Raw genomic sequence first — 17,357 nt, 5'->3', positions numbered from 1 at the left:
TAGGTCACTCTTTAACCGTGATGGTACCCCACTCAGTAGACTTTCTTTTAAATAGAACGCAGACGCAACATTTCACATCTGCACAACTAACTAGGTATGAAATAATCCTATTTGCACCGCATATTCAAATTAAGAGATGTTGATCTGACTGAGTTATTGCCCCCTCCCAGTAAAAAAAGGGAGTGAGAAACGATTATTACATGATTGCTTAATTATGACTGAGCAAGAGACAAAAGGAAGAATTGATTTAACTGATACAACCCCGAAAGAGACAGATGGAGAACTGTTCTGTAATGGCTCTGGTTTTAAATTACCGAATGGCACATCAACTGCTGCTTATGCCATTACTACACTGAAAACTATTGTAGAGCGCAAACGAATCCCATATAACTCCGCACAAGCTCCAGAAATAATAGCATTAACCAGAGCATGTGAACTTTCTGAAAACCTTAGTGTCAACATATACACCGATAGCCAATATGCTTTTGGGGTGGTCCACAATTTTGTTATGATATTCAGTGTCATTATATTCTACTGTTGCTGCGTACAATGTTTGCCAGCTATTTGCTCCACAATTACAAGTGAATGTGTACAGACAATTAGTGCAAAAATGGTGAAGCCCTCTCCTCATATGATAAACGGTGATCTCAAACATGAAAACAAAATAATCAAAGAGTTTATGTCAATCAATATTACTGATGAGGATGGTGATAGCGACATGGGTAGTTCGGAAAGTGACACATGGTCTGATGAAGACGGAATGTATTGATAATGATGCTATTGACTTAAGGCCAAAAGCAGGGTTTGTTATACTGAAAATGCATAGCCCGAATGATATGAATAGTATGTTGGCCATGAGCAAATCGCATCATGTGACAAACATTGCAAACCGTGAAACCTGAATGTGACCATTGGAAGTCCATTTTGTAAATGCTGGCCATTTTGTTTTTTTCTACTTGTAACACTTTGCAAATATATTCAATGCTTCAAATCCACACGCGGAAAAAGACAGACTACTGAGCTAAGAACATTTTTGAATCTGGAAGGCATGGCACTGGAGGCACTGAACACCTCATGTCCTCTAGCTCATTTTTCACATTCTATGAAACGTAGTGTTTGAGGCATTGCCTCATCTACTGGAGGGGGAGATCATAAGTGGCTTCCTGAACATCGTGAAAGAATGGCTCAGTTGCCTCAGGCCAAACAATCAGATGTTTTCACATACCAGGAGGGCATAGAGAAACCAGGCTGCATTGATTTTGGTGCCACCTTCCTCAAAGCTACTCCAGTTGGAGGGAGGCTCTCAAAGTACTACAGCATGTGGCAGATCACCTGTGTGCCACAAGTGGACAGTGGGGCTATTGCCTGCTGTTACCTTGCAAGCCTCCGAACAGACCTCCATGCTCCCTGCCTCGCATCTGGAGCTCAGGGAAGAGCTGGCTATGTTGTCGTCACCGGGGGCAGTGCAGGAGGTCCTATTTCTGGAGGGAAGGTGGTTTTCTCACTACTTCTTGATGCCCGAGAAGAGGGAGGGGTGGAATTTGACCCCTTCTGGACCTCAGGGGATCGAACAAGTTCCTGAGGAAGGCCACATTTAGGATGGTGATGTTAAGAGGTCCTCCAGCCTCTTCAGAGCCAGGACTAGTTGGTGTGTTGAAACTCTAGGACACACACTTGATGCACCAAAAGCATATGAAGTTTGCCATTGGTAATTTGCACTTTCAGTTCACTGCCTCCCTTTGGGTTTATCTCTGCACCAAAATCGGTGTCTTTCTATACTTGGATGGGACTAGCCCCCTCATCCAAGCAATTAGAGGCAGTTGGAGGACACGGGCTTCTCCCTAAATTTCCAGAAATCCAGCACAACACTAACACACAGACGAGTTAATTTGGGCACTCCAGGACAGTTGGGCAGGGCAGGTTTTCCCTACGGAGGAAGAAGTCCCCACCATTCAGCAAATGATCTCACTATTCCAGAGCTCTCACAGGCATCCAGCATCGGCCTTTCTCCATCACCTGCGCCCCATGGATGTCTACATGTGTCTTCCTACAAACAATCAACTAAGCCCTGTGGGCTTCCTGGCCCTATTATTTGAATTTGCTCTTCATGGGCTTGCTTGAGGAATTGGTACCTCATCTCTCTGTCACTCAACTGAATGTCATCACTTGATTACAGCTGAAATGCACACACCTGTATCAGAAAGAAACCCACACCAAAAATATTTTAGGCCACAGAACTAACCCCACTATGTAAATAAAAACTATCGACAGAGAAACCTTCTTCTGGATACTTACAACAAATTCCAAACATAAGCTGACTCAATCCAGATACCATTCATTCACTGAAGTCACCCCTGTAGAGCACCATTCCCTCACCCCACATTGTCACAGATTACATGCTCAACTAATCTATAGTTTAATATATATCAAAGACCTCACTTATTCTATTTGCTGCCAATTCTCCACCAATGCTCTTTGGGCCCCAATCCCCCTACGGTTCAACAAATCAAAATGTGCCATAGAGGTTGACATCTTAAATACTGTTAAATTAATGCATATGTATGGCACCTTAGCACTGCACCCTTTGTGCATATCTCTGTAATTTGCAGTTATAACACGCTATAAAAGAAATGGTATGCTCTTTGTAATCATCATGGCGAGGTTTGCAGACATAAAGGAGAAGATGATGTATACAACAAACTATGAATGGGTTCAAGTAGATTATAGAGAGGGTCATTTGGAAGCCACAGAGAAAGACAAAGCAATCCAAACTACATTTTATCAAAATTCGTACATATTTGAATCAAGTTGTAAACATCCATAGGTCACATGTTGGAGGTAGATGTGGCCAGATCCAATATTACTGATGGTGGACAGAGCAGCATGCTGCCCAATCAGGGCTCCTAGCTGATGATGGAAGTGTAGGTCTGCATGTGGTGTTTGATGCTCTTGGCCATGTTAACATCTGTCTTGCTTCGATTGTAGTAATCCGTGAATAGTCCATCTGGATTTAGCAGGTAAATGATGACAGTGTGGTCCACTATGTAGTCGTTGTCTTCATCTTTGGGGCCTGCGCTGTAGTACACCCGATAGGCCTTTCCTGCCTCCTTTACCTTTTCTGGGCTCCCTGTCAATCCCATTAGGCGTGGGTGAAATTCTTTAACATACCTGGCCACTGCGTCCACATTGTCCCTTTCGGGGTCCACAGTCACAAAGACAGGCTGAACCAGAGGGAGTGTAATATCTTGGTCCAGAAGCTGTATCACCGATGTCATTTTCTGCAGCTCGTCCGGACAGATGTCTGGACAATGAGTGAATCCGAAGTAGAGCAGCACCCAGTGTCCCAGGAAATCCTTCTTAGTCCTGGGCTGCCCAGTGTGGTCCACAAGCGAGAAGTCTCCCTGGCCAACTGACATCTTCTTCAGCTGCTCAATACGCTCCAGTTTCTGCTTCCGCTGCTTCTCTGCACGCAGAATAAACCAGAAAACTAAAACCCCTCCGCCAAGCAATCCACTGGCTAGCAGCCGCATGCCCAGATTTAGGCGCCTGCTTGCCTTCACTGGACCATTTGAGGATGGTAACTGGGAGCACACTCTCTTGGGACTAACATTCTCGCTTCTGCAGTTAGGCATTATACATCCGCGAGGTGCCACCCCTCCAAATTGTGTCACAGGTCTCCATAAACAAGGCATGCCTGCACATGTACATCTGGCCAAGGAGTGAGAAGTGCATCTTGCTCCAGTGGCTCTGGATGTTGAAGACATGCTGAATCCACTGGTGAGGTAATGGCCTATGTTCTTGGGGGGACGGAAGGACCCATCCCACTTATGGCTGCTTGGAAAACCACATGGGTGCACTCGCCAAAGACATCGGGACCAGAGGGCCGCCAGGAATCTGGGAGACCTGGAAGAGTCAAAAAAACAAAGTTCAGAGATAAAATTCACTCATAATAAAATCACTTTTTTTTTATAGCGCTCCATGCCCGATTACTCCCACTTCTAGGCGTTGTAAAAGGTATTGGTATTACCAAATGTAATGGTATTCAAATTAGTCTAAAATAGAGAAATGTCTGAGCCAGACCAGCTCGTTGAACACGTATGTCTAGGGAGAACATGACAGCTATTAAGGCACACCTAAAAGGCGAAGCATAGGAAAGGCTGTAAAACACTTGCTGTTGGCCGTTTGGTAAATATGTACATTAACAAAAGGCAATCATTAATTATGCAATAGTCCCTGGGTGTGGTATTAGCTTATTTCAAAGCAGCCGTAAGAGTAAGGTGCTTTTGCTGCCATTTTGTAGTAACTAAAATAATCTTGCGTAGGATGGCTTGCAGGCACCCCCACCCCCCCCCCTTTCCAGGGTATATTTACATTGTGAACTGCTCTCTTGACATTGATAGCAAACGAGACCTATTTAAACAGGATAATTCTGTGAATGGGAGATGAGCAACAGTATTACATTCCAGTGACGATTCATCCAAGTAGATTTTCGAGCCAGTATTATAAAAGGAAATCTTCTTTACAACAGCATAAAACTAGGAACATCCATCAACTCTTTTGCGTAACTGACCCACAATGTTGCCATAGAAATTGAAGAGTGCGTCCATCATGCCACATTTTTTAACAAGTAAACCTGAATGGTTGTAAATGCAGTGAAGAGCAACAACATGCCATTGAATAAGGCAGCGACCTCCAAGTATAGAAGCAAATTTAAAACAAAAAATACACATGGCCTGAAAGAGGTATTCATTCTATGAGGGAACAGTTGACTCCGTGGGAACCAGCACATTCAACTGAGGTCCATATTAATACACAGAAAACCCTGATGGGCATGTAAACAGATAATTATAAGAAGTTATAAAATTGCAAATGTGTGGAAAAGTACATAGGTTCTTGAATCAGTTTGGTCTGATCGTCATTAATTTGAATTTTTCTTCACTAATATGTTTGTAAATGAAGGACAGGTAAAGTATAGCCTTTGCATTCCAGTTTATCACAAGGCTAATACGATTAAACCCCTTCTTTCTAATGAATTCTTTCCTGCCACCGATTCCTCCTCCATGATATCCATATCCAAGCACAGCTTTTCTCCAGGAGCTTTTCTGCCGCCATGGGGCGCTGCATGGCTCTACGTAGGGTCCATCTGCCATCTCTACGCGTCCCGTTCTGGAAACTATGTTGGGCCAGTATAAATAGCGGCCTCAGTTCCATGTACTCTGTTTGCTTATCAAGCTTTTGGAATTGTTTCACCATGCCGACTTCTTTGAAGGCCTCTGGTTTCAAGCCTTGCACGGACTGCAGTAGACAGATGTCCGTCTGTGATCCGCACCGCATTTGCTTGTACTGTCTGAGTGAAGACCACGACAGCCAGGGCTGTGAGTCGTGCCATTTGATGCACCCAGAGGCTTTTGGGGAGCAGGAGGCAAAACTGTTTACCTTCCTCCACAAGGAGCATGTTTCCAGGTTCTCGGTCGAGATCGCAGATGGTCATTCCGAGGATCGAACGGCTCTGCATGTGGAAAGAGAAGAAGCAGAAGCCGCACCTTAGGCAATGCTCTAAGGGCTCCCCAGAGCAGTCGGCAACGGTAGCCTTATCAACCCAATCCCGCACCAAGGAGGAATGGGAACATTTTTGCCTGAAGATGCTTGACATCTTTGCCAAGACTTCGGCCCAGCACCTGTGGTGCAGGCAGGAGCTCCGCTGGCTTTGGCCACAGCAATGATGGTCCCACTGTGTCTTCTGTGAACCGGAGGGACACCCTCTGGGGACAACCCCCACCAACTACGGGCTCGGGTCTGGCCCATACGGTGAACAAGTCTGTTTATAAAATAAAACATTTTTTAAAAAAACAAGTCTGCTTGACGTCAGTACCATAGACTCCGCAGGAATTCGTTGCACTTCCCAGAGACACTTTCATGTCAAAAAGTATAACATTTATGACAAGCAAAGCAACTAGATCCCATTTGGGTTGAACTTGTATCGCCTTATCTTCATTACACAAATATCCCTCTTTTTTTTTTAACTCTAACGTTGGGTGGAATATTTCTGCTGCCACTGACTGGGGCATTTTGGTTAAAAAAAAAAGATAGCTACGCTCTTCCGCAACATCAGTTACTTTTACTCAATTCGAAGTGACTCATTTTGGTAACATGATAAAGTTGGAGAGCAGGAATGTAACCTGTTTTTCGATATTACAATCACATCTGTGCTGCAGGCACACTTCCAACTGAGCCATCTTACTTGTTTTATATACAGTTTTCTGCTGTAGGTACACTACCTCCTGAGCTATTTCACCCAGGGCTTGGAACTTACTGGGATCTTGCAACAGCTCTTTTAATCCACTTAATTATATTATTCGGATTGGAACATGTCCTTTTCAGATCTCTTACACAGGTCATCAGCAAATCAATAAGCGCCTAAACAAAATGCCATTTTCAATAGCGACTTCATAAACTGGAGTCCTACACAATGGTTTTCAACTGCCAAATACAGGGGAGACCAGAGAAACATTCAAAATAGTGAGTTTTGCTTCCACTCACCCCTTCCAGTATATCACTAGATTAAAGTCTGTCTGCCCAGCAGAGACTATGTTTGCACTTTCACGCCTCTGCTCTGCTTGTACTCAATTAACAAATTGACAGCAGCATTTGTTTAATGATCGTTTTAAGGGATGAAAATGAAACGCCTGAATGATTCCAGGCATGCGTAAGAAACAGTACTTGATGTATTTTGTAGGGGAAACTATTCGGCTTAGAGTGATAATTAATAAAGTATTTGGCAGAAGCCGAAGATCTCATTTTTGGCTAAATATTTGCGCAAAGCGGAATTTTGGTATACCCCTAGACCAAACAAAACCTGTCCAGGTGGATAATTCTCTGCATCTCAGAGTGCTATGATTTAGCCTGGAAGGATGAGCCCGAGGGTCTGCGGGATCATACTACCAGAGGAGTGTCTGCCACTTCTGCCCTGCAAAGAGGGGGGCCAGTCCTGGACATTTGCCAGGCTGCAACGTCGGCGTCTCTAAATACAATCCATAAGCATTATTGCTTGGATTCCTTTGAGGGCCAGGATGCCTGTTTTGGTAGGGCAGTCCTTCAATGTTTTCTGGTTTAGGAGGTGTCTTTGCTTCCTCCCTCCTCCATATTACATACTGCTTTGGAAGTCTGTGGCAGGAAATAATCCATTAGAAGAACGAATTACTTACCTCTCAGTAATGTTCTTTCTGATGGATGTCCCTGCTGCAAATTCCTCATAACCCTGCCTACCTGCCCCACGTGTGGGAAGCTAGTACACCATTGATTCTTACAGTGCCTCAGCTTCGTAGGGCTAGGGGAAAAGGATTGGACCTGAGGTCCTGGGGCGTGGCACTGCTACTTATACTGGCCCTGACGCCATTTCAAACGTGCAGATGCGCTGGACAGAACCGGAAATGTTTCTGCAGAACAGATGTGCTGGTATAAGGATATTATAGATGAGGAATCCGTGGCAGGAACGTCCATCAGAACATTACTGAAAAGTAAATAATTTGTTCTTTTTCATCACAGTTCAGCCAATTGATAATTTCTGTTTGAAGCATATATAATTGGTTATTTATAACGCGCTTAATACAAAAGAGGTTTCCAAGCACGGACACAGGATTCAAACCTGTGTTGTCTTGCTTCCAAGACAAGCACATTGCCACTAAGCTATACTACCCGTGATCATGTGCTAGTGGTTCTCTGACATGCAGGAATCTAGAATGAAACATGTGTAGGCCATTGTTATATAAAACCAGACGTAATATTTAGTTCATATGTATAATTGTAGGACTAAATTGATCCTATTGATTAGGTAAAAGACATTTTTAATGGAATCTATCTTTTAAACAAGTTAGGATAATGAATAGTAAATAGATGTAATAAGTGAATAAAAGAAATGCTCATGAGTAAGTGCATCTCATTTACCTATTTTGCTTTAATTACAAGTGAAAGGTGATTTACACAAGTCACACAGGCACCCGAAAAAACCTGCAACTTGAATCTCTACTTGAAGGATGACAGCCCCACTACCCCCATTCCTAAAGACACTATTACTATTCAGGTATATCTCAAAATAACTGACTGTCATAAAAATAAATATTAAGAGAAGCTGTCAACAGTCCTGGATATACAGGCCAGACAAAGCAGATGGCAGGGAAACAAAGGCAGATTAGGTAAACTGCTCTCAGTTTAAAATGAAGTGTTGGATAGGCATATCTGCCAACTTACTTGTCCAAGCACCGAATCTGTTTACATTTCTTTTTCTAAGATGTTTAAAACAACATTGATCTTTAAAAACAACAATTCGCACTCTTGGCGGGTGCGGGAGCCAGATGGGTTGCTCCAAACCCAGGCTGTATTTACTGATTTAAGCCTAGGTTCGGAGCAGCCAGAGTGTTCTCTGCACCCGTCCTCCTCCCGGCGCTCCAGTTTCCCCGGCCTCCTGCTACAAACTCCAGCTGCTGAACATCCTGTAATAAAGTCTCTTATTAGTCACACTAAAAGGAAGTTTTCTGTCCTTGTCCTGTCATCCAGACTACTGTATATACCTGAGAGTAACTGGAACTGTATATACTGTACCAATAAAGTATACCTGGACCAACATCAGTCTCCACAGCTGGTCTGTGTGTCCCGTGTGACTAATAAGAGACCGTTAAAGGAAGCTGCATTTTTGTGTCAGTGTGCAGCGTTTGAATTGGCAGCAATATGCCACAGCAGTGTATGGAGCGTAAGGAAAGATAACACAGCAATGGATTACTGGACAACATGGTGACCTTTATACTAAACTAAACGGAACTATGCATCTTGCAGATGATATACATACGGTCATATGATGCAACGTTGATCAAGGTTGTGACAATTTTTGAGCATTCCAGCGGGAGCATCGGAAAATAACTATACACAGTGGAATATAATTTTATTTTTTTGCAATACTATTATGCTGACAATAACAAAACATTTTTTTTTTAAAAAGACATTGTTTCAAAAATGCACAACTATTGACTGATGAATATTAATTGTGTGATATTACATTTTAATGCTGCTCAAGGGTTTTGAATACATAATTAAGCTACACACTTTAAGGGAAATGTAGAAACGTGTGGCTTGGCCAGCCAGCATGTTTTCTCTTAGTTTAAAGTTTCAAATTATTTTTCACAATCTTGCAAATGTATCTGAAAAAGCCACCACCGCATCTTGAGCTCACAATGGTGGACATAATGCAAAACATGAGTATTTTAAATGGAAATAACAATTTAGATTCCTAAAGTGCAAATTAATTGAGTACAAAGTCAATAATGAATGTTAAAAAATTATTTTTTTTTCAACAAAAGGGAGATGTTATGTTGTGGTTGAATCTGGTATGAAAGGGAGAGGTCACGCGTGGGTACTTCCGGTAGGAAAGGGAGATGTTATGTTGTGGTTGAATCTGGTATGAAAGGGAGATGTTATATATAGTCTTGTACATTGTCACTGGCCTGGAGTGATTGCCAATAGAATGTGATGTATGATGCAGCCAGGAGAATGTTGAGTGCATCAGTGTATGAATGTTCTGAGTGAGTCAGTTGGGGGCCTGAGCTGGAGTGAGTGGATGGCCGGTGGGTCTTCTCCTTCATGTGTACTGTGCTACCTATCCCATCCTCGTCGCCAATGTAATAAAGTCTCTTATTAGTCACACGGGACACACAGACCAGCTGTGGAGACTGATGTTGGTCCAGGTATACTTTATTGGTACAGTATATACAGTTCCAGTTACTCTCAGGTATATACAGTAGTCTGGATGACAGGACAAGGACAGGGATAGGGATAGGTAGTACACATCCTTACCTCAAAAAGGCTCCTTCTTCTAAATTATTGAAAGCGTGGGCGGACCTCCGCCTGGGCCAAACTCCAAAGGTTTGGCTTCCTGTTACGCCATGGAAGGGGGACTCAGAGCCTTGCCTTTCATTATCATGGCAACCCTGCCCGAATCTCCGCTGCCGCGAACATAGCAACGCAGGCATTTTTTTATTGTATTGTTATTAACACCCTGAGGGGCTAATAGCATTGTAGCTGTGTTCTGCATGCTATACCGGCCCGGAAAACGGCACTGGGGCCGTTCTTACAGCCCTCACTTTGCTCGGGGATGTAACTTGGGCCCTGGGCCATTACCTGCCCGTGTAGCCCGCAGAACACAACTATAACGCTTAATTGTGTAATGTTTATGTAACGTGTTACGGGATACAAAGCAACTTCAAAATAGATGGGTATGGGGGGGGGGGGGGGGGTCGGTGAATACAGCAGAGGTGGCCATCCAAGGAAACAGGTTATTTGCTTGTCTCAAATTGGACTCCCAATTCAGACATAGGTTTTCTAAAAAAATAAAATGCACAGTTTAAGGCATTTCAATAGACTTGTTGTCTCTTGAGGATAGCTCAGGGGGCGACGTGCTCACCTTGGAAGCAAGAACACGCGGAGAAACGCAGGTTCGGTCCGCGCTTAGAAACCTCTGGGTATTACAATTACATTTACTAGAACTGGTCTTTTATTGGAAACCAAACACACCTAACTTGATGTCAAAATGATATCCAGCCTTGGGGAAAGTTTAACAAGGTCATACAGCTCTCAACCTTTAAAAAATGTTGTGACTTAAGCCCCTCCTGGGCTCGTGCCAAAGTCACGTGTGTAGTGACAAATGGGACACGTGTCACAAGTTAATAAAAGGTGTGCCAGTTAGATCACCACTATGGATTCTGTATGTTGTGTGTGCCTCCATTGATTGACTCTGGGCACCGGCACTGCCAGAGCTGGTAACATCTTGCGACTAGGATAGGATACAACTTAACACCTAATCCCGGTGAATGCGACGCAGCCTATCGACGCTGGGGTGCGGTGAAGCGCGCTTCCATACGGGGAGAGGGGCACGGCACATCAGGCCTCCGGGCCCTGTCGGCGCAGCAGTCTGCCGCAGCCACCTGATCCCGCGTGGAGGAGTCTTGTAGTCTAGCAGCGTGGGCCACTGCGACAAGCAGCATTAAAAGGGAATTCCCGTCGGGGAGGGGGAGGGGTGAGGGGGGGGCAAAGGTCTGCGCAGCCCGTGAGCCGCAGCCAAAGAGGACTTGTGCGGCTTCCACTGCATTGAGGTGACTCCCGCGCGGGGGAGACAGGACACAGAGCAGTTCATGCTGCAAATGGAAAAAAGTTAATTTTAGCAAGTGCCACACCTAGATAGAATTGCAAATGTTAGCAAGTGCCACATTTAGATAAAATTGTGAACATTAGCCTGCGTCACATCTAGATAGGATTGTGAATGTCAGCCAGTGCCACATCTAGATAGAATAGCGAATATTAGCCATTGCCACATATAGACTGCATTAGGAATATTACCAATGCCACATTTAGATAGAAGAACTAGTTACTCTTACCTTGTAACGTTCTTTCGATGGGATGTTCCTCCGACGTATTCCTTATCTTAGATATAAATCCTTCAGCTTTGCTGGCCTCGGAAAATTTTTTCGCCAGAGGGCGCTGCGCGTCGATGATCGCCGAGTCGATGACCCTCGACGGCCTCCGTGCCGACGTCGACGTCATCCTGCCTATAAAGGCCGCGCGCAGCGTCCGTTGCTCAGTTCCGTTTTGTAGTCCCCAGTAATGTTTTTGGATTAGACTAATCACCTTGAAGGAGCATAGGCTGCAAACCCACAGGAAGTCATACTGCGGGGATGGATGGGAGGGTCGATAAGGAATACGTCGGAGGAACATCCCATCGAAAGAACGTTACAAGGTAAGAGTAACTAGTTCTTCGAAGGGATTGTGTCCTCCGACGTATTCCTTATCTTAGATAGACTCCCATAGCAGTGGTATTGTGACTGGAGGCGGGAGTAATAAAAGTTATGTTACCCTTCCAGAATGGACAGAGTGTAACACAGCCTTGCCGAATCTAGTTTCTTGACTAGAGGAGGAATCCAGGCTATAGAATTTGGTAAATGTATGTGCGGACGACCATGTGGCAGCCGCACATATATCTCGAATTGGCACCCCTCTTTGAAGGGCTGAGGATGTTGCGATACCCCTGGTAGAATGAGCCCTTAGATTTTGAGGAGGCTCCTTTCCTGCCAATTTGTAGCACTCCAGAATGGCTAAAATAATCCATCTGGAGATGGTTTGTTTTGTTATTGGAAGGCCCAACTTATGTCCTGCATAACCTACAAAGAGTTGATCTGCTTGTCTGATCTTAGCCAATCTGCTGATATAGAAGCTCAAGGCTCGCTTAGGGTCCAGCCTGTGCAGTCTCTCTTCCTCCTTCCCCGGATGAGGAGGAGGGTAGAAAGAAGGTAATATAATCTTCTGAGTGATGTGAAACTCCGAGACTACCTTCGGGAGGAAGTTAGGCTTCACCTGAAGAACAACTTTGTCCTTGTAAAAGATTGTATGTGGAGGTTTACACGATAAGGCTTGCAACTCGCTAACCCTTCTAGCAGATGTCAATGCTATTAGCAAAACAGTTTTGAGGGTGAGAAGCTTCAATGAACAAGAGTGTAGTGGTTCAAAAGGGGCACCCTTTAGGAAGTTTAAAATTAGGTTTAAATCCCATAAGGGAACTTGAAAAGGTTTCGGGGGATAAACATTAGTTAATCCTTTTAGGTATTGTATTACCAATGGAATTTTGAAGTATGAAGGCTCCTCTGCAGTGCGCTTAAAGATTGATAGCGCTGCGAGATAGCCCTTAATTGTGCCAACCTGTAGGCCTGAATTAGCCAGGTAAAGTAAGAATGACAACACCATAGGTGTACCACAAGAAAAGGGTTCAATATTCTTTTCTCTGCACCAGCTGCAAAATTTGTTCCAACGGCAGCGGTATAGAGTTTTAGTTGCCGGCCTTCTGGCCGAAAGCAACACCTCCATAACATCATCCGGAAGGTCCCAATCCTTGTACCTCAACCTTTCAGACACCAAGCGTGAAGGTTGAGGGTCTTGATGGCTGGATGGAGAACCTGACCTTCCTTCTGCGAGAGAAGATCCTCTCTGTATGGCAGTCGAATTGGAGGGCAGATGGACATGTCTAGAAGGTCCGGGTACCACGTTCTCCTGGCCCAATCCGGGGCAATTAGGATCATGGTCTTCCGAAACCTTCTCAACCTCCTGATCATTTGAGGAATGACAGGGACCGGAGGGAACGCGTACAGAAGTGGGAACTCCCAGTCCACTACGAACGCATCTCCTAGAGCTCCTCTCGGGGGAAATTCCCTTGAGCAAAATCTGTCGCACTTCCTGTTGATACTGGTGGCGAACAGATCCACTTGAGGGGTTCCCCAAAGGGCGAAGATCTCTTGAAGGACTTCCTGAGCTATCTCCCACTCGTGAGAGACTGTGCTCTGCCTGCTCAGAGCGTCCGCTGTCAAGTTCTTCTCTCCGGCTAGGTGAATTGCCGATAGAGAGATTCCTTCCTGAATTGCCCAAAACCAGAGCTGCATCGCCTCTCTGCACAGTGGTAGTGAGCCTACGCCTCCTCTTTTGTTGAGGTAGTGCATGGCCACTGTATTGTCCGTCATTATTAGGACGTTTCTTCCCCGTACAGACGGCAGAAAAGCCTTCAGCGCTAGTCTGATGGCTCTCAGCTCCAACAGGTTGATATGTAGTCTGGACTCCGATGGAGACCAACGACCGCTGATGGTCAAGTCGTTGGCGTGAGCTCCCCACCCCGTGAGTGAGGCATCCGTGACTACTGTTATCTCCGGCCATGGTTGCCAAAACATTTCTCCTTTCAGGATGTTCTCCCGACAGGCCCACCACTGAAGGTCTCGGGCTACTTTGACCGGGATCCGAAGGAGATCTGTCATCCTTCCTGAGAACTGTGACCACTGAGTTCTCAGTGCCCACTGGAGGGATCTCATTCTCAGGCGAGCCTCCGGCACGAGGAATATGCAGGATGCCATGAGGCCTAGCAACCTCAGAAAGTCGTAGGCTGGGAGATATTGGGCATTCTGAAATCTGATGACCATCTGCAGAATATCTCGAGCCCTCACCTCTGGTGGCAAGGCTTTTCCCAGGGAAGTGTCCAGGACTGCTCCAATGAATTGGAGTCTCTGTGATGGTATCATCTGTGACTTCTTTAAATTGAGGGAGAAGCCCAGCTTGTGAAGGAAGTGGCAAACATAATCTAGTTGTCTCTGAGCCTGTTCCGAAGATACAGCTCTGATCAACCAATCGTCTAGGTAAGGGTAGACATGAATCCCTTCCCTCCTTAGACTTGCAGCCACAACCGACATTAGCTTGGTAAAGACCCTCGGGGCGGAGGTTAGCCCAAATGGCAGAACTCGAAATTGATAATGAGAGCTGCCAATTGCGAACCTCAGGTATCTCCTGTGCCTGGGATGGATCGGCACATGGAAATAAGCGTCCTGGAGGTCTAGAGATACCAACCAGTCCTGAAGCTGGAGGGCCTGAAGGATCTGAGAGAGAGTCACCATCTTGAACTTGTCCTTTCGGAGGAATTTGTTCAATTCCCGTAAGTCTAAGATGGGTCTCAGTCCTCCGTCCTTCTTCGGTATTATGAAGTAGGGGGAGTACCAACCCTTGTTCCTTTCCGCTACAGGTACCAGTTCTATGGCACCTTTCTCTAGCAGGTCTAAAACCTCCTGCAAGAGGAGCGGATCTGGAAGCTTCAAAGGGTTGTTCCCCGGTGGATGACTCTGAGGGATATGTAGGAAGGGCAGGCAGTAACCTTGGGCCACTGTCTCCAGAGCCCAAGCATCTGACGTAATAGCCTGCCATTCCGTCAGATGGTGAGTTAACCTGCCCCCTACTGGTGTTCTGTGAGGGGAGACCTCAGAGTGGTTTTGAAGCGGCTGATGCAGTTGCCGAAGGTAAAGTGGCTCCTGCTCCTGCGGGTGCGGCTTTCTTTCCCCTACCCCGTCCACCACGGGTAAATCTTCCTTGGCCTCTTTGAGCCGGTCGTCCCCTGCCCCTTCCATATGAGGAATAGTAACGAAAGGACCGTCCTCTCCACGATGATCCCGAAGGACGAAAGGTATTCTGACGGATAGCAGCTCCCAATGACTTGGCTGCTGCCTTGGACGTTTGCAGTTTCTCCAAACTGTCATCCGCCTTCTTTCCAAAGAGGGTAGAACCGTCAAAGGGCATATTCCAAAGCCTGGTCTGCACGTCAGAGGCAAAACCAGACTTCCTCAACCACGCATGCCTGCGGATTGTGGTACTTGCCGCCATGGCCCTGCTGATACTGTCAGCAGAATCTAGGCCAGTTTGTAGGGTCTCGCACATCGCATCTTTACCATCCCTGATGATGTTTAAAAATGCGTCCCTTTCCTCTCCTTCTTGGAGGCAGTCAGCCGCTGATGAAGCGCACTCCCAAAGGGTGTGGCTGAACCTAGCGAGCGTACAGGTCGCGTTAATAGACTTTAACGCCATGCTACAGGCAGAAAAAACCTTCTTAGCCATGGCATCATACTTTTTGTCATCCCTATCCTGCGGAGCAGTGGGGTATGCAGATGTGCTGCCTGATGAGGTTGCAGCCTGTACAACCAAGCTCTCAGGAGTAGGGTGTTTTGACAAATATTCAGGGTCAGAACTAGCCACCCTGTATTTTGTTGACAGTTTTTTATTTACTGCCGGGATAATTTCTGGCGTTTCCCAGTTTGTCAAAATCCTTCTCTGTAGAGCAGAGTGAAATGGAACCACAGGATCCTCCTGTGGGCCCTTGTCCAGTATGTCAGTGAGGTCATCCTGCTGAAAGGCAGGAGAAGGTGCAGACCAACCCATAAATTCTATGATTCTAGACATCAGAGCTCTATATGGAGTCTCCGCATGTTCTCCTGGGTCTGGTTTGATAAATTCTGCTTCAGGAGAAGTGTCCAAGCCACTAGCTTCCTGAAGTGCATCCTGAAGATTTTTTAATCTTCCTTCCTCAGAGGCGAAAGTCTCTGGCTCTGGTGATGTGGTCCTCTGTAAATCAATATCTTGGTCTGAATCCTCCCTTTCCTCAAAAATCGAGGTTAAAGGGGGATACATTGGTTTTTGGAATGGTATAAACCCCATTTCCAATGCAGAAGGAGCCATCATCACAGGCCTTGAAAACGTCGATGTCGTCGACACCGACGTGAAAGTACTCGAAGGCGCCGTGAAAAGCGTCGAGAAATGTGTACTAGGCCTCGAAGAACTCGAAAGGATCGGAGTCCTGCTCGAGAACGACGTCGACGTTCTCGGCGTCGAGTCGGAGGTCTTTTGTCTAACCGTTGGCTGTGGAGTAGCCGTGGTTCTTTCCTTCACCGGCGTCGATATCGGCGTCGACGTCGGCGTCGACTCGATCGACTGATGCGCCGATGAATCCTTCGACAACGGCGTCGATGGCGCCGACCTCTGTTTCGAAGGAGTTTTCGACGATGGCGTCGATGATGCTTTATCTCCCGATGGCTCGAGGCGCTTTCGGGTTGACTTTTCCGCCGGGTACTGCGACTCGCGGCGTTTAGATTTTTTGGGTTTTTTACGCGGGGTATCACCCTCAGCTGTCTTCGAGGGGGACGAGGCCGCTTTCTCGAAGACGCTTAGCATCTTTTTCCTGAATTCCTCCCACTCAGCTTGCGAGCTGCGTTTTGTGGGGCAATGAACTCTCTCAGGAGAACTCGACGAAGATGACGAAGGGGATCTCCTACGTCTCTTCTTCGAGTGTCTCGATGTCGACGAGTGGTGGGAGCCACTTCGTGATCTAGATCGAGAGTGTTTTTTATGGTGAGGAGACGAACGTCTCGACTCTACCGAAGAAGCTTTCGAGGAAGTTAAAGTTGACCTACCTCTCTCGAGCTTCCCCCTACGCTCCTTCAAGGCTTTCGCCGTCATGGAAAGGCATTCCTCACACTCCGAACTCTGGTGCGTGATTCCCAGACACCACAAACAGACCCTGTGAGGGTCCGTCAACGACATTTTCTTCCCGCAGTCTCGGCACTTTTTGAAACCGGACCGAGGGGTCGTCGGGTCGGAGGAGGATGCCATCGATATCGAGGTAAATAGTAGTTATTATATACGTTATCTTGTACGAGAACTGAGCAACGGTGTTCCGAGGCACAACGAAGCGCGGAAAAACGGAACTGAGCAACGGACGCTGCGCGCGGCCTTTATAGGCAGGATGACGTCGACGTCGGCACGGAGGCCGTCGAGGGTCATCGACTCGGCGATCATCGACGCGCAGCGCCCTCTGGCGAAAAAATTTTCCGAGGCCAGCAAAGCTGAAGGATTTATATCTAAGATAAGGAATACGTCGGAGGACACAATCCCTTCGAATTAAGAATGCTCGCTTGCTTTGCATCTATACATGATTTCGAGGTGGGCCAGGGCCACATTTGCATATA

At 46.1% G+C, this 17,357-nt stretch overlaps 1 protein-coding gene across 1 annotated transcript in view; it reads right to left on the bottom strand.

Moving 5' to 3' along the window:
* Nucleotides 1–2,765: 2,765 nt before the first annotated feature.
* The window catches only part of SCO2 (synthesis of cytochrome C oxidase 2), an 80,622-nt gene continuing 66,030 nt past the window's right edge, over nt 2,766–17,357 (bottom strand). Inside the window, exon 2 of the mRNA XM_069629490.1 lies at nt 2,766–3,903. Within this exon, the coding sequence (XP_069485591.1) occupies nt 2,904–3,903 (1,000 nt within the window). The 3' untranslated portion in view covers nt 2,766–2,903. The remainder of the gene's footprint in view (nt 3,904–17,357) is intronic.

Source organism: Ambystoma mexicanum, chromosome 12 (assembly GCF_040938575.1).
Source record: "Ambystoma mexicanum isolate Mex_15411 chromosome 12, UKY_AmexF1_1, whole genome shotgun sequence".
NCBI classification, from domain to species: Eukaryota; Metazoa; Chordata; class Amphibia; order Caudata; family Ambystomatidae; genus Ambystoma; species Ambystoma mexicanum.
This window is presented reverse-complemented; position numbering and strand designations above follow the sequence as displayed.